At 44.5% G+C, this 19,992-nt stretch overlaps 2 protein-coding genes across 3 annotated transcripts; one reads left to right on the plus strand and one right to left on the minus strand.

Annotated features, from left to right (window-relative positions):
- Positions 1-3,653: 3,653 nt before the first annotated feature.
- Positions 3,654-4,502, plus strand: HEPN1 (hepatocellular carcinoma, down-regulated 1). Its single transcript, XM_008536000.2, is given in 3 exon segments — positions 3,654-3,660; positions 4,244-4,302; positions 4,305-4,502. Coding segments are annotated over 3 exon segments (264 nt in total).
- HEPACAM (hepatic and glial cell adhesion molecule) lies at positions 4,374-19,563 on the minus strand. 2 transcript variants are annotated; one of them, XM_008535997.2, is made up of 9 exons: positions 19,457-19,563; positions 18,332-18,475; positions 17,051-17,684; positions 8,800-9,141; positions 7,796-8,077; positions 7,409-7,508; positions 6,809-6,882; positions 6,447-6,517; positions 4,374-5,874 (listed from the first exon to the last, which is right to left on the minus strand). In XM_008535997.2, the coding sequence occupies exons 3-9, from the start codon at positions 17,568-17,570 to the stop codon at positions 5,566-5,568; spliced, it is 1,698 nt and encodes a 565-aa protein (XP_008534219.2). In that variant the 5' UTR covers positions 17,571-17,684; positions 18,332-18,475; positions 19,457-19,563; the 3' UTR covers positions 4,374-5,565. The 2 variants fall into 2 exon arrangements, with proteins under 2 accessions (XP_008534219.2, XP_070479450.1); XM_070623349.1 differs by having other exon boundaries at positions 6,653-6,882; positions 19,457-19,561.
- Between the last annotated feature and the right edge of the window lie 429 nt (positions 19,564-19,992).

The raw sequence follows: 19,992 nt of genomic DNA on the forward strand, positions 1-19,992 counted from the left end.
AATTTACATTTCCCTAATGACATGATGTGGAGTATCTTTTCATATGCTTACTATCTGTATATCTTCTTTGGTGAGGTGTCTGTTCAGGTGTTTTGCCCATTTTTAAATTGGGTTATTTGTTTTCTTGTTGTTGAGTTTTAAGAGCTCTTTGTATATTTTGGATAATAGTCCTTTATCAGTTATGTCTTTTGCAAATATTTTCTTCCAGTCTGTGGCTTATCTTCTTATTCTCTTGACATTTTCCTTCAGAGAGCAGAAGTTTTCATTTTAATGAAGTCCAGCTTATAATTATATCTTTCATAGATTGTGCCTTTGGTGTTGTATCTTAAAAGTCATTGCCATATCCAAGGTCATCAATGTTTTCTCCTGTTATCTTCTAGGAGTTTTATAGTTCTGTGTAGATTTAAGTTTTAAAATGTTCATCATAATTTCTTCCTTGATGCATGAGTTATTAAGAAATATGTTTTTAAATAGACGAATGAATGAAGTTTTATATGACTTTTCACTATTGACTTCCAATTCAATTTGTGGTCAGAGAATGTAGTCTGTATGATACTAATTCTTCAAAATTTATCGAGGCTTACTTATTGAGGCTTAAGCACTTTTGAGCTTACGGTCAATTTTTGGAAATTATTTCATATGTTCCTCAGAAGAATATGTATTCTTTAATTGGTGTAGACTTTTATATATTTTCAAAAAACAAGCTTGTATGTTAAACTATTAAAATTTTAGCTATGTTTTTAAGTCTCTTTGATCATTTAGTAATTGAGAGAGGTGGGTTGACATCTTCTATGCAAAAATAGATTTATAATTTCTCTCTGTAACACTGTCAATTTTTACCTCATGAATTTTGAAGTTAATTAATCAGATACACACAATTCAACTTTAACTTTTTTGGTGAAAAGAATCTTTTAATATTATGTGGTTACCCTCTGTAGCAGACATTATTGGGACCCCCTTTATAACTCCTCAGAATTCACATCTCTCTACACTGAAGGCTGCTTTCTGTGAATACCTGCCACTCTGTTTGGGGACCATATTTGGATACATGCAGGCAAGCTGGATGTACTGGAGTTAAGGCCCTAGGAGAGCCCTAAATAACGATGGATGGGGATTTGGTGGATCGATAACTCAGTTTCCTTGTCTCTCACTTGGGATTATCCTAAAGTCTGTTTAACACTGTCTCCCAGGGTTTCCCATAGGATTGAGCTATGTAATCCCACAGTATTAACTGGTTTGATAACAAATCCTTTATCGGCTTTGATCTCTTTCCTGATCCACATCCTTACTGCTCTACTGGTGTTTCCTGAAATAAATTATTTGCACTCAAACTCAAGATACCTTACTTATTCCTAATAATAAAGGAGGCCATCGATGTAATTGAGATTCTTTTTGGGAGTCAAGGGCATACTAGTAATAATAATGCTGGGATAACAGGAGTAAGCCAGGACCGTCTCAGGCAAACAGGATGTAAAGCTATCCTACTAATTAGGCCTTATGTCCTAAAGTCCATTTGTCTTATGTTAATAGTTGCTCCAGCTTCCTTTTGCTTACTATTTGCATGTTTTATCTTTACATTACTTTACTATTAACTTTTCCAAATCTTTGTTTTGGGTGTATTTCATTTAAATAGCATATAGCTGGATTTTTAAAAATATAATCCAACAGATTGTATTTTAACTCATGAATTTAGGCCATTATAATTTATTTATAATCTATAATTTAGCCTTGCTTCTACTGTCTTATTTTTGGCTTTCTATTGTCCCACTTTTCTATGTTTCTTTTTAAAAAAAATGGATTGGGTTTGTGTTTATGTGTTTCCTTATTCTATTTCTCCCTTTATTGGTTTGGAACTAATACCAATTCTCTCATTCTATTCTTTTAGTGGTTACTCTGATAATGTTTCCTTGAATGCTTAATAAAATCTGAAGTTAATATCCTTATCATCTTCCCCTCCCCAAAGAATTCAAGGACCTTGGAATAGTTTAATTCTGAAAACTCTCCTCCTATTGTTTTCTTGTATTTTATCTGTCAGGTTTTGGAAACCACAAATTACATATCATTATTGTCATTTTATAAGGCATTATTTAGATTTGCCTACCTATCTCAAACCCTTCTTGTGGAATAATTTTTCCTCTACCTAAAATACGTCTTTTAGGAGTTCTTTTAGTAGTGGTAAACTGTAGTTTTTGTTTATCTGATAATATCTTGATTTTACCTTCATATTTGGAAGATTGCTTTGATAGGTACAGTATTCTGGGTTAATAGTTATTTTTGCTCAATATTTTGAAGATATTATTCCACTTTCTCAAGATTTCCATTATTACTGTTGTCTAAATGTGTAAGATCCATCTTTTTTTCTCTGAGTGCTTTTAATACCTCTTAATCTCGTGTATCCTCCAGTTTTACCAGTTTTATGTAGGTGTGACATTGTTTTATATATCTTGTATGTTAACCTTCCTATATCTGTGTATTTATGTTTGTTATGAGTTCTACAAAAATTTCAGTCATTACTCTTAAAATATTGCCTCTCCTTCATCTCTCTAGTCTCCCCTTTGAGCTCTGGATGAAACATGGCTTAGACCTTTTCATTCTACATGCCATATCCCTTAATCTCTTTTTCGTATTTTTCATCTCCTTGTCTGTCTGTGCCTTATTCTAAAAAATCTCTTCAGATACATCTTCCAAATAACTAACTCTCTTCAGCTATATTTAATGTGCTGTTTAACTCTTTCTTTTACATTTTTGTTTCAATAAATTACATTTTGATTGAAAAGTTCTATTTTGTTCCTTTTCAAATTTGGTCACTTTTGCTAGTCTTTTGTTGCTTGTTCATTTTTGTAATTTTGTCTTTTATTTCTTCAAGCTTTTCATAATTATTTTATATTTTATATCTGACAATTTCAATGTCTGAAAGCCTTGGGGGTCTAAATCTATTGCTTCTTTTATCTGCTGACTCTCATTCACGGTTATTTATTTCCTTCTGTGTTTAATGACCTTTCGTTGTCAACGCATCTTTGGTTAGTCTTAATCTCAGACTTAGTCTCAGGTTCAGCTTCCTACCTTGCCACTGGCCCCAGTCTAGTCTTCTATACAGTGCGGATAGAAGCATTTGCCTCTGGGTAATCACTGTTCTCTGAGTGCTAAGTAGTCTGGACTCACCTACACTTCCAAACTTTTAGACATGCTGCCCCTTCTGCCTGGAATATGTGTCTTTTCATCCTTTTTTTTCACTTGATTAACTAACTAATCTTTCTAAGACTAAGCTCAGGCCTGTTCTCCTCCAAGATACCTTTGCTGACAACTCTTAATCTGGGTTAGATGTCCCTCTTACTTGCTCCCAGAGTACCCTGTATCTACCTCTGTCATTGTATTTTCCACACTGAGTTGTAATAATCTGCTTATGTGTCTGTCTTCCCCCATGAAGCTGTCTTCTGGGAGAGGTCATGGCATAGTTACGCTGTTTCCCCTGTGTCTAGCACAGGGCTTGGGCCATGGTAGGTTAACAAATGTTTGTTGAATAAATGGAAGAACACTTGAAAGAATGAATGAATGATTGGATGAGTGAGTGATGATTTGGGAGTGGACAATTTGGGGTTTGCAAAGAGGGTGAAGGATGGTGAAGGAAGATGAGAAGAAAAGAGAAAAGGGCAATGACTGGTATTTTTAAGCTGTTTGTTTTGTTCTCCTTGCTCAAGTGGAATAAAGTTGCCATTTCATTTCATCAAAAGTTTATTGAGCATCCAGTATGTGCTAAGCACTCTGCTAGATGCTAGTAATACAAAGATGAAGATCAAAACCAAACCAAACCACTTCCTTACTTATCCCCCCCCCCCGCCCCCACCCCGCCATTTAAGGCAGATTTGGCTTAAACCTGGGAAGCTGGCCCCTCAGGGATTCAGCAGCAGGGTATGGAGTACTGCATGCTCTCATCTCACCTTAACCTTCACTCCTGCCTCTCAAGGTTGACCACCACGTACCCCTTCTCCTACCTGCCTGAGCAACTTTCCCCTGCACACATTATCTCATTCTGGCTGAGGCACCTGGGAAGGCTAGGGGAGGGGTTCTGGCTAACTAAAAGGACCTGCAAAAGCAAACTTGCCCAAAAGAACCTGGAGAGGTGCGCAGGGACAGGGAACTGGGAGGGTCCTGCTGTCCAGGCAAGTGTGGGGGAGCCAACTAGAGATGTTGTTGCCCTTGGGGCTGTGACAAAACTTCCCCTGTGTGGAGTGGTGGGGAACAGGGGCCTTGGGAGTTGCTCTGTGGGATGGTGGAGGGTCAGAGCTGGAGCTTAGGAGGTTGGGGAGGTGCCAGGGATGCAAGGACCCCGAGAGGCATCAGGGAGGAGAGGACAGAACACACAGAGGACCTCCTTCTCTTCCAGATTTTTAATTGCCCTCTCTCCTCACACAGTAGATTATTGTCTCTCCTATGAACTGGTCAAGAGGCGGGGGCATGGGCATGGCCTGGCTACACAGTGACCCAACCTCTCTGTATTCTGACATTTGTGTGATTAGGGAGTCTGCTCCTGTCCTGTCTCCTGGGATGCGAGCATCTGGGGGCAGGGCAGGTGGGAGACGGGAGGTCAAGGGTTGGCTCAAGTCCGCCCTGACATGCCCGGGGACAATAAGCCTCCTCCTCCTCCCACCATTTCTCTTACAGCAGGAGAAGGCCCAACAACCTTTCTGGGGATAATGATTGTTTGAAAGGCTTGTTTAAAGAAGCCAGGGAGAAGGCATAAGTGTGAGGGGTTAAAAAACAGTTCTTCACATAATCCAGCTTTCCGGGCCAGGAAGTGAGTGAGACCCCCTTCTTTATAGGAATAGAAACGGGAAGAATGCTTGGCACGCTGCTAAGGGAGGCTCTGGGAGAAGGTCAAGCACTGGAGGCTTGAGTCCTTTGCCCTTGCTAGGGCCCAGGTCAGGGGGACATCAACCTACTTCAGCTCCTTCCTCACCAGCTGGTAGGTGCCCAGGTACCAGGTGCCCAGAGAAGGGTCCCCCAGGGCACTGCCTTCACAGCGATTCCTCCGATGCCCACAACAGCCCCTGCACACTCAGTAACCGGCCTCTGACTTCCCCTTAGTGTGTGACAGTTGTGCGTTTTGGGCAAGTGGCCTCAAATCTGGGACGGCCAAAAAAAGTGCCCCAGGAACCAGGAGTTCGTTCGGAGGGAAGGGAAGTGGGTGAGAAGCATGAGAACTCCCTAGGAAGGGCACAGGATAGTCACAGGGGTTAGGTTACTGATGTTAGTTTCCATAAGATCCTTGGGGGATTGGGCCGGAAATTTAATAATCTCTATGGTCCTAAGAGGGCACAAGCCATACCCGCCGAGGACACAGCCAGTGAACCCGCAGCAAACGCGATTCGGTTTCATCACCAGATCCACTCTCGGCCGCCCCGCAGCGACCACCCATCCGCGCGCGCTCGCATTCGTCCACACGCGAGACCCGCGCGCCCCCGCGGGGACCTCCAGTCGCCCCTCGCAGGCGGCGGCCCAGCTACCCGGCCCTCCCCCGGCCGCGGGCTGCAGGGCGCGAGCGCCTCCCGGGGGCTCCGAGACGGCTCAGGCGCTGATCTCCACCGGGCCGGCCTCGTCTTGCTCGCGGATCAGGTGCACGCCGGCAGTCCGCAGTGTGCGCGAGGCGCTGCGCGAGCGGCCGGGCGAGCCTGGGGCCCGGGGCGGCGACGTGTGCGTCCGACCGGTGGCGGGGGAGCGCGCTGGGGACCGCGGGTAGCGGCGGGCGGAGCGGATGGGCAGCCCCGGAGAGCGGCCGGGTACTGCCGGCGACACGGAGTAGCCTGGCGGGCCGGGCTCTGTCGCGCTCCGATCTCGAGACTCGGGCGTGGGGTTCTCGTCGGGCTCTGGAGAGTCCTGCAAGGACACGCACCGCAGGGATCAGCGAGAGGACAGCCAGCGGGTCTGGGAGCGCGCCTGGTGTTCGAGGGCGCTGGGAATACTCAGGTGAAGGAGACACAGTTCCCTCCCAACTCCCACCTCTTGGAAGGCCGCAGTCACAGGTGGTTTTCGGAGCAACACATGACACTTAGCATGGTGCCTGGCACATAACGTTATGCTTACATAATGAGCATAATGAGGTGCTCAGTAAATGTTGAAATGCATTAGCGTGAGTGCTTTGTCCCCTTATTCTCTCTTTCCACCTGCCTTGGACAGCCTGGGAAAGAGTTAGTTGTGGCTTAGTGGGGAAATCGCCAGAGTTGATGTCCAAAGCCTAGCCCTGCCATTTGTTTACTTGTTTGATCTGGGCAAGTCATTTCACCTGTCAGCCTTACATTTCTAATCTCTGAAGGGAGGATGACACAAACATTTCTCAGGGTTATTCTGAGTACTATAAAGAGACATCAATATGGTATGGCTACCTATCACCAGGCATGTGGTAAGGGCTCAATGCTCATTCGTCGGGCACCCAGCCCAGAGCCGCTCACCTTGTCCTTCAGGATATAGAGTGCCATGGGGCTCTTCCGTTCCTGCTCTCCACTTCGTGGGAGGGTGTCTGCTGCATAGGGCAAAGAACAGGGTGGCTGGCCCAGGTACAGAACCCTTCCACCAGCCAGCACCTAAACTCTTTGCTCCCCAAGTGGCCAGTTGAGGCCCCACCACAACCTCCACCAAAGGATACCCAGGGTCCTACCTTGGCTGCACCTCTCCCTGCTCTGCAGTCTTCGTGCAGTTGGTGGAGGAAGGGGCCCTGCAGAGCTGGCTTCCTTGTCTCCCAGTTCTGCCTTTTCCCAGCAGCCCACTGATCTGAGTGCCGCTGGGACGGGTGAGTGGGTGGCTGGGAGCTCACCTTCGGGTTTCAGGCGGTCATCATTCTGATCCATATATTCCAGGGAGTTTTGCTTTTCCAGCTTCCTCTTCTTCCTGCAAGTCAACCCACCACCCATGAACAGAGCTATGGAGTGTGAGCAGCAGAAAGTCTAGGGTGGGCACACGAGGGGGATCTGATGGTTGTAAAAGAGGTCTCGTAAGAGGAAGATGGACTGGGTGTGGTGGGAGTGAGATACTCTGTAAACTTTGGAATGAATCGCATCTAGGTTTGCATCCTGAGTCTGCTGCTAGTGTTGTGACTATGGGCAAGTCATTTAACCAATCTGAGTCTCAGCATCATTATCTGTAAACTGCAGATAATCATACTTAAAAGGTAGCACTGCAGTCACAAGCACAGTGCCTGGCCCACAAAAGGTGCCCTACAAGTGAAACCATCATTAGTCGTGCTGGGGTTGTTGAGGGTTGAGAACACAGGCTGTGGTTCTGTCTATGACACACACAATGGTAAGATGGATCTCCTGGGAGGAAAGGCATTTAAAGAAACTAAGAAAAACATAGAGCTTGGGGTTCAGTGGAGTGAAGGATTAGGGTGCTTGGGGGGTGGAAACTGGAGAGTTACCTAGACTTTTTGGAGGGTTTCCAGCAGGCACAGACTGTCACCAAGGTCACAAGAAGGAAGATGCCTCCTGTGGACAAGATGATGTAGAGGGAGCTTCTTCCTAGGGAGAGGTGGAGGTGGGAGAGCCTTCAGAGGGGGCATTGGGTGTGGTGAGGAGAGCTTCCTGAGGCGGAAGGAAGAGGAAAGGAGCCCCAGGCAGCATGGCTGGCCAGTGGCGGAGCTTGCCCAGAGCCCATTTCCCATCAGTTGCTGTCCACCACGGAGAGTTGACCCATCTCTGCCTCTCTCTCCCTCCAGTGGCACTCTCTCTGGGATGTCCCTAGCCCCTTATTGGCACCTGCCTCTCAAGATTTTGAGTCCTGAGGGAGGGCATGCAGGGACACTCACTGTATACGGTGATCTTGATGGGCAGGCTGCGGCCCTGGCTGATGGGGTTCTCTACCACACAGCTGTACAGGTTGTCGTCCTCCATGAGCACACGGGTGATGGTGAGCACCTTTTGGTCAGGGGACAGGAGCATTCTCGAGTCATTGAGGAGGGGCTTGCCATCCTTCAGCCAGGTGTAGCTGGGCTTGGTGCCATTCTCGTGCGAGCAGTTCAGGGTGAAGTCCTCGCTGAGCTCCAGCACAGTGGTCGAGGCCACTAACACCTGTGGTCTTGAAATGGGCACTAAGCCCCAGGAGTTGGGGAGCCTGTGAGCCATGGGCCAAAAAGCATCTCCCTTCCCCATTATAATTCTCTACTTTCCAACACATCACAACTCAATTTATGGTCTGAGAGGCCCCTTCAGAAATCGTCAGTCCAATTCTTTGCCATAATCCATACATCCAGCTATTCATTCATTCACTCACTCATTTATTTACCAACTATTTGTTGAGCACGTGCTAAGTTCAGGAAGTACAATGCTGAACAAGACAGCCATGGACCCTGCCCTTACTTTCCCTTCCTTTCTTCCCAAACACCTTTCCAAGATGTCTTAAACTGACCCAGTCTGGAACGTATTTTAATTGGGCTAAGTCTACGTGCAACTGTCTGTTCAAATATTGGCTCTATCACTTACTAGCTGCGTGACTTTAGGCAAGTTACTCAACCTCTTTGTGCCTCAGTTTCCCCACATGCACAATGAAGATAATGATATAAATATCCCTAAATTATTGTAAGCATTAAATGAGTCAATATATGCAAAACACTTAGAATAGTTTCTGGCACATAGTAAGCGCGCTATGTGTCTTAGCTCTGCTTATCTGCCAACTTCTAATGTCGAATGGGCTCACTCTCAGCTCCCAAGTAGCTTTTTGTGTTGGTTTTCCTGCGTCCAGCTAGAGTGCTGGGCAGACCTTGCCCCAGTCCCAGTCGCTAGTCCCACCTCTTTCCCTGCCAGAGCACTTTACCATCTACAGTGAGGTTGATGGTCTTCTCCCCGGTGAAGGTGTCATCTGTGATGGAGATCTCCACCTCATAGGTGCCCTCATCAGCCAGCTGCAGGTCGCTGAGAAGCAGGGAGCCATTTTCAAAGAGGCGGATGCGATCTCGATAGTCTGGCCGCAGGGTGCCAATGACCTCTGTGCCAATAGACTGTACCACAGTCACTGGCTTGTCCCGCTTCAGCTGCCATTTTACCACAGGCTTGTCGCTGCTGGTGCTGCTGTATTGCACGGAAAGCAGGGCTGACTTCCCCACTGTGCCATGGATCAGGCGCACTGGGCTGGTGATGTTCACCCCTTCCAGGGGCTCTGTGAACAGAGGCCCATGGCAAGAGAGCAGTGTCAGGCCCTTTGCTCCTTACCCCACTCCCACCTTTAAGTTCTCTGATCTCTCCATGCCTCACCCTCTGGGCCCTTCACTCCTTGTCAGTCTTTCCTTTTTACCCTTTGGTGCCATCTCTTCTCCCACTGTAGCTCTGGGTGCCTCTGCTACTCCATCTTCCCTCATACACATCCCACTACCTCAGTCTTTTCTTCCCTCTGGCCCTCCGCCTCTGACGGTTTTCCCTATTGCCTTTCTCTTGAGGAAGATTCTAGCTAACCCACATCCTATTGCTCCATTCATAGAAATAATTACTGAGTATCTCCCATGTGCCAGGCACTTTCTCTGTTCTTGGGATATATCAATGAGCAAAACAGAAAGACATCCCTACCCAGTGAAGCTTATAGGTCATTAGACTTGAGGGTGAGTTTGTCCCATTTACTTCTTGATTGGGGATAGGAAGAGTGGGGGGATGGAGAAAGCATGAGAACATAGATTCACAAAGAAAGGAGTGTGCCACAAGATGGTGCCAATAAAGGGGAAGCTGAGGAGACTGAAGACAACTGTACCACTTTCTAGTCATACCAAGAACCTCCCCTGTCCTTGCCCCAGCTGCATGTAGCATCTTAGTAGAACTGCTCAGTTCAGAACAGTCCTGAAACTGTGTAGACGGCTTTGGAAATTCACCCAAACTCCAGCCCAATGTGCATCCTCCACGGATGAGGAATTTGGGATGGGTAGAACAGAGTTTGGAATGAGAAAGCCTTGTAAGACTTGGCTCCACCCCTTCCTGGCTGCATGGATTTGGGCAAAGGATCTTGCTAGGCCTCATTCTTCTCATTTAGAAAATAAGGATCCTAACAATGACAATGACTTGATGACTTCCTCATCAAGTTCATGAGGTGGTAAAGCACAATATGTGTGTCAGTTACTGTGTAGGGGAGGGAACACAAGAATAAACATCAGAGATTTGGGCTGTATTGTTGGCTTGTGACCTATGAGAAGTCACTTATCTGTTCGGTGCTCAGATCTCCTATAGGTAAAATGAGTGGTAACCTGGATGGTCTGTCTCATGGGTTCATTCCAGCCCTGAAACTCTGGGATTTTACCATCTTGTCCAATGGCTGTCCCATCCAAAGATACATCTCATATGTTAGAGATCTCTTAGGAGCTTTGGGGCCCAAACAGATGCTATTCATTGCTGTCACCTGGCCTTGTAGAGAAATACGGCCACCCAAAGGAGGGTCTTCTGGAGAGGATGGCAGTTGGGAACAGGGCTGAGTTTAGCTGAATAAACACATACATGTCAGCTTCTTCTTTTGACTGTCATTGCCCCTGAGGTTCCCTCTTTCTTTCTCACCCCTATTTCCCACTCAGCTACTGCTGCAGTTTAGAGGTAGGGAACCTGAGCTATACTGTACCATTCCTTATTCCTGGTGCCTAGAGGACCCAGACCAAACCAGGAAGCAATTCAACTAAAAGGTTAGTTGTGAAGATCAAAGCAAATTTAATTTCCTAAACATACTCAATTCATTTTTGGAACAAGTACTTTGTTAAGTAGTGAGCTCCTCATCTTTGGAAGTGATCAAAGAAAGTCCAACTGACTACTCTTTCATTCCTCTCTGTGTCAGTTTCCTCCTTTGTATAATCAGGTGATGGGACCAGATGGTCTCTGGAGGCCTCCCCAACTCTGACATTCTATGATCCATTACCTGCCAGGTATGTTAGACTCATAAAACCTTAAGCATGGAAGAAATTACTCTAAGGATTAAAGCTGCTGTATGTATGGATATTATATGCTTGTTATTGAGAGGAATCTTAATTGGGAGGCTATAGAATGGAAAAAATCAACTGTTTTCAAATATTTTCTATTAAAGGTGTTTTTATTCCCACAAAACCCTGTATAAAAATGAAAAGAAAGGAAATTTGGTTCCAGACCACCTGCTTTGGTAGAAGACGTGGTGGAGACCAGGGTCTTGTCCTTTCCAATAACTTGGGGAGCTACTAGGAATCCCTATGGCTCTGTGTATCAGACTGAAATGCATTTGACCACATGATCCTTAAGCCCTCCGTTGAGCTTCCCCTGTGTCCACTCTCTTCCGTCTCATACAAGGTCCCAGTAATCCTTTTTTAGGTCATTTGCCCCTCAAGTCTGTTCTTTCTGCCAGTTTAAACTTGATTTCTTCTGGATAAAAACATTGGAGAAGATAAAGCTTAGGGATTGCCCTAGCCCTCCCCTTCTCTAGTGGATGCCATCCTCATGCCTGTGAATGTGGGTACGCCCACGAGTTGCAAGGTATATGTACATGTGTTCAGAAGTGAATGGAACAGTCTTTCTCAGAAGCTGACAGAGAACATTTTGCTGAGCAAACACTTTCCCAAAACTCTGTTTCTCCAAAATTGGAGTTGGTATTAAGTTCAGGGTTCCACAACTTTCAAAGGACACAGGGAACTGGGACAAGTGCCCAAACAGGACACAGAAATGATGAAATGGCTAACAACTACAAACCGTGTAGAAATGAAAGGGATTAGGACTATTCAACCTTGAGAAGCGATTAACTTAATCATTGTCCTTGGTCTCTGAGGCATCATTATATAGAAAGTCTCTGTTCCCACCCGAGGCTGAACAAAAGGAAATTGATATGGAAGCAAGGTGTGCCTCTCAACTTAAATAATGCCATATGGGTCAGGTAAATGGCCCCTGGTCAAGCAGGATTTTGACCTACTCTGACACCAAGGAATGTCAAACTTTGAAGTATAAGAATGTACCTGCCAATAGCCTTGTGTTCCTTTAAGAGTCTCTTCCTTGAAAGAAATCATCGTCTACTCATTTTTGCTTCTTTTTGCTGGGTAAAAGTTTTCTTTTACCAGTATTTACCTTAAATTTACCTTTTAAAAGTGCCAATGAGATGGTGCCAAATGTGTATTCTTGAATTTGGTCTATATACACCTAATCAATACCCTCTAACACCACGGACTGCAGTTATGTCACTTTTTATCTGAAGGGGTTTTTGTCTTGTTTGGATCTGTCTCCACGAGGAAGTCCCTCCATCCCTTTGGGCATCACAGATACCCTTCTCTAGTCTTCCTCCAACTATGTTATTTCTTTTTTAAGGTGTGGTAACCAGAACTGCATACAATAATCCAAGAGCAGCACAATGCATGGTTTCTAAAAGGTCAAAAATATTGCTTTCGGTTTTTACTATCCTTCCTAATGAATGATGCTCTGGGAAAACAACCCCCTCCTCTGCTCCTAATATATAGGGGCACCACTGATTGTACACATGTTGGGGTTATTGTGTTTTATTCTTATGCTGTTATCCTCTTGAGACCCACAAAGACCTACAAGAGTTCGAAGTCGTTTTGAATGTCAACCACTCAGAAATGTAGGAGAAAATCAGGAAACAGAAATTGTGAAGAAGGCCCTCGGGATCCAGGAAGAGAGGAGTCTTGGTAGCTTTTTGTCTACACTCTAAAGAATGTGGATGTTCAGTAATGCGTACCTAGCTAATAGATATCAAGATGGCACACAGAGATTTTCCATGTTTTGGATTGGAACAATCACTATCGTTAAGCCGTCAATTCTCGAAAACTGACTTAGAAATTTAATATGGTACCAATGAAAATCCCAGGAAGTTTACTTTGTAATATTGGCACAAGGATAGACAAATAGATCAATGGAACAGAACAGGGAGTCCAAAACCAGACTTATATCTGATCACTCAACTATAATAAAAATGACTCTGCACTGCAGTCAGGAAATGATTTTGTTTTTTCAATATATAGTGCTGGGCCATGTAGGAAAAAAATGAATCTTGACCCTTCCCTCACACCTTATACAAATATCAATTCCAGACAGATTGTAGATCTAAATGTGAAAAGTAAAACAATAACGTTTTAAAAAGAAAACATAGAAGAATATCTCCACATCTTTAAGGCAGACACAGATTTCTTAGGACACAAAACTGATACACGTAAAAGAAGAAAATGATACATTGTGCCTACTAAAATAAAGAGCTTCTGTTCATCAAAAGACGCTATTAAGAGAGTGAAAAGGCAAGGCATACAGCAGGAGATATTTGCAATACATATATCCTATAAAAGACTCATATCCAAATATATTTTTTAAACTCCTACAAATCAGTAATTGTTTTAAAAATCCAGAATACTCATTAGAAAGCGGGCAAAAGACTTGGAACAGGTACTTCACAAAAAAGGATATCCAAATGGCTACTAAAGATATGAAAAAGACACAACTTCATTAATAATCATGGAAACACAATTTTAAACTACAATGTGATACCACCTCATGCTCATTAGGATGGCTAAAATGAAAAAGAGAAGATACAATTGTTGGTGAAGATGTAGAACATCTGGAACTTTCACACACTGATGGCAGGAATGTAGATTGATACAACCACTTTTGAAAGCAATTTGGCCATATCTACCAGAGCTAAACACATATAAAACTCAGCAATTCTACTCTTAGAAGTATATCCCCCAAAGAAATGTGCACATCTGTTCACCAAAAGACATGTCCTAGAATAAATTTTAACAACTCTAGTCATAAAGCCCCAAAATGGAAAAAACCAAAGTGTCTATCAAAGTTGGATAGATAAATAAATGATCATATATTCCTACAATGGAATACTATACAGCACTGAGACCAAATAAATTACAGTTCAAAAAATAACATGGATGAATCTTGCAAATTTGGTGTTCAGTGAAAGAAGACACAAAAGAATGCATATATATCATTCCATCTATATAAAGTTCAAGTTTAAGTTCAAAGTTCAAGTTCCAAGTTCAAAGACATGGAAAATTAATCTGTATTAGAAGTCAGGATAACACTGTAACCCTGGGGGAGGGCAATAGTAACTGAAACAGCATGGGGGATGCTTCTGAGGTGCTGAAATGTTTTATTTCTTGATCTGGGGGGCTAATTACATGGGTTTGTCCACTTTTCAAATGTTCATCAAACTGTATCCTTATGCTAAATGTATTTTCCTGTGTGTAATTTTCAATTGCAAAAAAAAAAAAAAAAAAGACAGCACCTACAATGTGGAGGTGATCTTAGGGCTAAAAGGGCGGAACCTCAGCAAGAGGCTTCTTCCTATTGGGTCTCTAGAGGATGAAATAATTCTAGGATCCTAGAGAGTAAAATCTTGCAAAGCATACATCTAGATTATGGCATGTAGTTTTATGTCTGTAAGTTACTATACTAGTCTCTAGAAAAGCCTTGTTTGAATATTCCATGAATTGGGCTGTGATGAATTTAGGAAAGCCTCATTCATCCATATTTTAGAGACAGAGCCTTAAAGACTGAGCATGACTTCTCTAAGATTAGCTTGGTGGTTGCTGCTATAAGCACAAGGGATTAAGGTAAATCTTTGGGAGCCAGGGCCACAAGGTCCAGCCTCCTCTTCAGTGCCAATCTTAAAAACGACATTTCCGAGCCTCCCTTGCAGTTTGGTATGGCCATATGACTGAGTTCTAGCCAATAGAACCAGTGGAAGTGATAAGTATTAGTTATAGGCTTGTATAGTAAAAAGCTGGTATTTTCTTAACTAATGTATTGAAGATGGCAGAAATTCCTTATAGAATCTCAGCTCTTTATTGTTCTTGAGTCTACAGCAGTACAATGGCCTGATCCTGCATTTACCTCTTACCTGCCATAGGTCATAACTAATATCTTGTTAGCATCGTTTATATTTAGAATTTTTGTTGCTATATTTATTGTTACATGTTCCCCACACAGAAGATCCTTTGTCACCTTTTGTTTTTGCTTAGTCACAGTGACTGACAATATCTTTCTATAAGTTTTTCCGTACCATTTGATGATTTGAAAGAGTTTAGGGACATCTGTGATTTGTATATTTCATTCTGCACTTCCTATTCCCAATTTACCGTCTCTATGTCTTCAGCTCTCCTTATTTCCTCAATTCATAATAATTTCCACTGAGACTGCTCTCACTAAGACTAATAGTAACCTCTTACTTGCCATAGCCAATGGACTCTTTTTGGTCCTTCTTATACTGGACCTCTTTGAAACCTTTGATGTTGATTCTCCGGAAAACTCCCAATTCCTTTGACTTTCTGGACACCACAGTCTTCTAGTTCTCCCCCGTTTCTCTGACTATTCCTTCTTGGTCTCCTCAGTGGGCTCTTTTTCCTCTACAAATCTGGGGGTTACTCAATGTTCCATTTTTAGCCCATTATCTCCTTCTAGGTGATATTATCCATTTTCATTGTTTTGAATCTCACCTATGGGCTGATAGCTTTCAAATACCTCTCTCCAACCCTGACCTGCTTGCCCCCCAGCTTCAGGCTGTTTAACATTTTCCCACGGTGTCGGATGTCTCATAGGCATTTCAACTTCCACATGGACAATACTAATTATCATCTCATTTGAGGTGATACCCCCAACGTTGTACGGGTCTTATATCCCCCAACCCTATCCCATTTTTTGCTTAAACTTTCACACAAAAACTCTACCTCCTTCTCTGAATCCTCCCACTTTCTATCAATCACTGGATCTTGACTTTCCCTCCAAAATATTATCTCAACATGCCTCATTCCCTCCGTCTTTATTCTACTTCCAGTCCATGTTATTTCTCTCCTGAACTATTGCAATAGCCTAGTTATGGATTAATTGTGTCTCCTAAAATTCGTATGCTGAAGTCCTAACTCCCAGTACCTCAGAATGTGATCTTATTTGGCAATGGGGTCATTGCAGAGGTAATAAGCTAAGCAGGTCCTACTCGAGTAGGGTGGGCCGCTAATCCAAAGTGACTGGTGTCCTTAATAAAATGGGAAATTTGGACACAGACATAGGCACAGGGAGAGTCATGTGAAGATTGAAGTTATGCTGCCACAAGCCAGGGAACTACCAGAAGCTAGCAGAGAGGTCTGGCATAGGTCCTTCTCAAGCCCCTTCAGAGGGAGTATGGCCTTGCCAACACCTTGATCTTGAACTTTTAGCCTCCAGAAGTGTGAGAGAATCCATTTCTGTTGTTTAAGGCCCCCTAGTTTGCGGTTCTTTGTTACAGCAGCCCTAGCAAGCGGATACAGCTTCCTTTCCTGTCTCATTTGCCTCCAGTTTCCTCTCCAACACCTCACTGCAGAGTGAGCTATCTGAAATACACGCTGGCCTGTCAGTCCCCAGATTAAAAACCATTCAATCCCCTCCCTCTCCATTGTCTACAGATTAGTTTCCACATTTTATTCAAATGATCTCTGCATCTGTTTGCCCAACTAAATTGTGAATTCCTAGGCTCTCTGGAATAGTGTGCATGTGTGTGCACATGCACATGCTCATACGCACACACATAAACGCGTATATTTAAAATAAGATCAATTCTCCAAGGAGTTGGTAGGGGGCGGTACAGGAGGTAGGTGTCTATGGCGTGGGGTGAGTTATGAATAGATTTGAGTCACTACCCAAAACCAAGAGACTTAATATCTCAAAGCTTCTTTCATCTCCCTTGCTGTTTTAAACTCAGAGAAGCCAGGATGGGGGGTTGGGGAGGCACAAAACTAAGATTTCCTTCACCCCTCCAAGCCCCACCATAATCCCTTGGAAAGAATGCCGGACTGGCCCACGCCAACACGACATCCCATAAGAGATGGCTCATTGCCCTCCATCTAATGTACTGAATGCCGTGGGAGCTCCAAAGTCATGCTTTGGAGGGGGGCAGGGGCCGGGCAGGAGGCACACAGAATGAAGAAATACATTCAACACTAATGCCTGAATTCACTGAGATGCTTCCCACGGCAGGGGAGCTCTCTCCCCTCCTCCCACTCCAAAGGCATTCTGGCCCTCAACGCTCCCCTCCCTCACTTTTGAAAGCCCTGGATCCCCTCTCCAGACCCTTTCTTACCCTTCTGGTCTCCTACCTGTCTGGATCAGAAGAAGGTAGATAAAAGGAGCGAGGCGCAGGGCACTGAAGGCTCTGGACAGGGCTCCTCTTTCTCTCTTCATTTTGGGTGGCGTTCTCCAGCTCTGATGCAGACAATTAGCATGATTTCTCCACTCTGGGCACGTCCCTTTGTACCACTCGGAGTTTCTCTGCCCGAACACAACCCTGCCAACTTCCCTCTGAATACACAGAGCTCTGTGTATTGCTGGACTTGTTCTTTCCTCTCTTTCAGACCTGGCATTTTCTAGTTTCAAAGCCCTACATCCCCAGTTCGGAAGGGGGTATCTGCTTAGGAGATAATGTCGGGTGTGGATCCAGTGTGATGGGCCCCCGGGGCCCAGCAGTTCTTTACTGTCTGCGTTGAGCCCCACTCCCAGGGGGAGATGAGGATCTGGGCTTAATGAGGGGACTGGGCTGGGACATACACTAAACTGGAGCTTGTGTCCCAACCTATCCTGTCTCCCCCTCACCCTTCTTGTTCCTGTGAAGGAGGGCATGTGCCAGGAACAGACCTCCAACAAGCTCCGAAGAGGGAGGAAGAGGAGCTTTTAAAAAGCTGGGGGATGACAGACTCCAGAGAACTGCTGAAGAGATGGAAAATCCTGTTTACCCTAAAGGAAGAAGATTGGAAAATGGCTTGAATTCTATTATTTTCATACATGTCCTGGTCTTACTTGGGATTTTCTCTCCTATCGTAGAATCACATAGAGGCTAGAGACCTCATTCCAGAAGCCACCTTGTTCATTCCCCTGCCTCCAGCCTATTTTCTAGAACATGTCCGAACAAAGATGAAGGTAATACCCTAATAGCCAGCACCCTGGGGTTCTGTTATCAGCTTCACAGCCTAGCCATCTCCTCTTGTCTCGAGGCTGTGATGAGGAGAAACACCCTAGCTCTACTGTGACCCCTCATTACCACGTCCACACTGTCTCATGAGGGCTGTCAGTGGAAGGTATGCTTACAAACTGTGTGATCTTGGGATGGGCTCACAACTTCGTTAAATGTCTGATTTCACATCTGTAAATGGGGGAAAGAGTAGCTTGCTTGTAGGAATTGTTGGGAGGTTGAACAAGATTTAGTACAGAGAGTGCCTAGGAAAATCTTTGTTACAGAGATGACATTTTAAACTTTTTTTTTTACCTGCCTCTTCTTCTTTCTCATTCCTATAGGGATCTTTATATCTTGTGAGACCAAAGTTTACAACTCTCCTCTTGATGATCTCTAAACCTGGGCTTAATTTTGTAAAAGCAGCAGTTACCTGTCAAAATATTCTCTTTCCAGCCTGAGTAGGCCAGGTTTCTAGAACTGAAGACTCATTGCACAGTCCATCTGAGTCGAAGGATGAGGAGAAGAGTTGGCAAGCACTGGTTTTGAACTTCATGGAGGAACTCCAAAAAATATTCTGAAATATATAAATGAGATTTTTTCTTTTGCGCCTCTGTGTCTATTACTTTTCGCTAGACAGCTCAAGGCACTAGTCTGCCTCTGGAAGAGTTAATGTTGCTTCAGCAGGTATACAATGAAAAAGAGGAAGCCAATATTCAGCTTCTGACATCTGAAATAGTATTTTAGAGTCAGCAGCAAGGTGAAAGGCTTGAAAGCCAGTCTTTGTAAAAGACAAAAGGATATTTTAATTTCTTTTATCTACCCCTTTGACGCATCATGAGTAGCCCGTGGACCGGATCTTAGAGTTCTTTTGTAGTGTAGACAAATGACCTTTTTTGCTTGTGATGGCTAGGGCTTGAGGCTTATTGTCTGAGGGTAAAAGGAGGATATGATGTTCAGGAAATAGCCTGAAGTCCGTCTTTTTTAGCCTGAAGGACTGTGGAAAGAAAAATGTGATAGAGGGAGAGCTAAGAGGGATCTAAGTTCTCAACATCTCCCTTCCCCTGCCCTGGGGGTGGACCATAGGCTCCTTATACCTGTGCAGAATATACTAGTGCCCCAACGTACCCACAAGCTCCCTTGAGGGCCCTCAGAGATGCAGAGAGGGTAAAGAACTGGCACAAGGCTGAACATGGAGCAAAGGGGCTACACTATGCAGGCAACAGCTGGGGACACCAGCTGCTATGGTGGGAGTCAGCATGAGCTCATCAGACCAGTGAGCAACGTAGATTCGTGCAGAGACCAGTGGGAATCCTGATAAGGCCACATAGGTCCAGGGACGCTGTCTCCCCCTGTTGCCACAAGGTTACCTAAGCCACACCACCTACACTCACCCTAACCCTTCTTAGAGAGGAGCTGGGTTTGAACAGGAAACTGGAAAGACTGAGCAATTGCCTAAGCTGCCCAAGCAGAATGTTCAAATGCTTAGGTTCAACTGAGTTTACCCAGATGGATTGCATTTAGGTTTCTTCTCCTTCCCTGGGGGTGGGAGGCTTACCGGAAGATCACAGCGACTGCAAAGGCACAAAGGCCCTGAAGTTCCTCTGCATGTCTGAGTGGAGAATGAGCAATTTGCAGTCCTGCTTCAGATCTTTTTAAGATGAGGAGACCTATAGAACCTTATGTCATTTGCTTTTGTGCCTTTCTCTCCTAAGAAACAGAGAGCTCTTTGATCAAAGGGCTGTGTCTTATTTGTCTCTGTGGCCCCACTTCTTCATACAGGGCGGGTACATAGTTGGTACTCAGCAGACAGTTGCTGAATATTGAATGAATGAGAACTTGGGGGACTTCTCAAGCAGCTGAATAGAATAAAGGACAACTGAGGGGGGTGCTGGGGCAGAGGAAGGAGAGCAAGGAGGACATCAAATGACGGCCGATGACAGACAGTGTGTGAACACGTATGAGGCACCCCTTTGTGAATGCCCATAAATAAGTGGGATTCACTTTGAGGGGGCCACTGGTCCAATAGGCATTTGGTTATTAGAGACATAAGGTAACAGTCAAGCTAATTTGTTCTTGCACATAACACATGCA

Source organism: Equus przewalskii, chromosome 6, assembly GCF_037783145.1.
Source record: "Equus przewalskii isolate Varuska chromosome 6, EquPr2, whole genome shotgun sequence".
NCBI lineage: Eukaryota > Metazoa > Chordata > Mammalia > Perissodactyla > Equidae > Equus > Equus przewalskii.

Bases quoted from the DNA above. Each gene is read 5' to 3' on its own strand.
- HEPACAM (XM_070623349.1), bottom strand. From the start codon at position 17,570: ATGCCCTCCTTCACAGGAACAAGAAGGGTGAGGGGGAGACAGGATAGG. The intron at 9,142-17,050 runs GTAGGAGACCAG...CTCTGTTCACAG, and splicing joins CCTTCTTCTGATCCAGACAG to AGCCCCTGGAAGGGGTGAAC. The intron at 8,078-8,799 runs GTAAAGTGCTCT...CCTGGGGCTTAG, and splicing joins CATCAACCTCACTGTAGATG to TGCCCATTTCAAGACCACAG.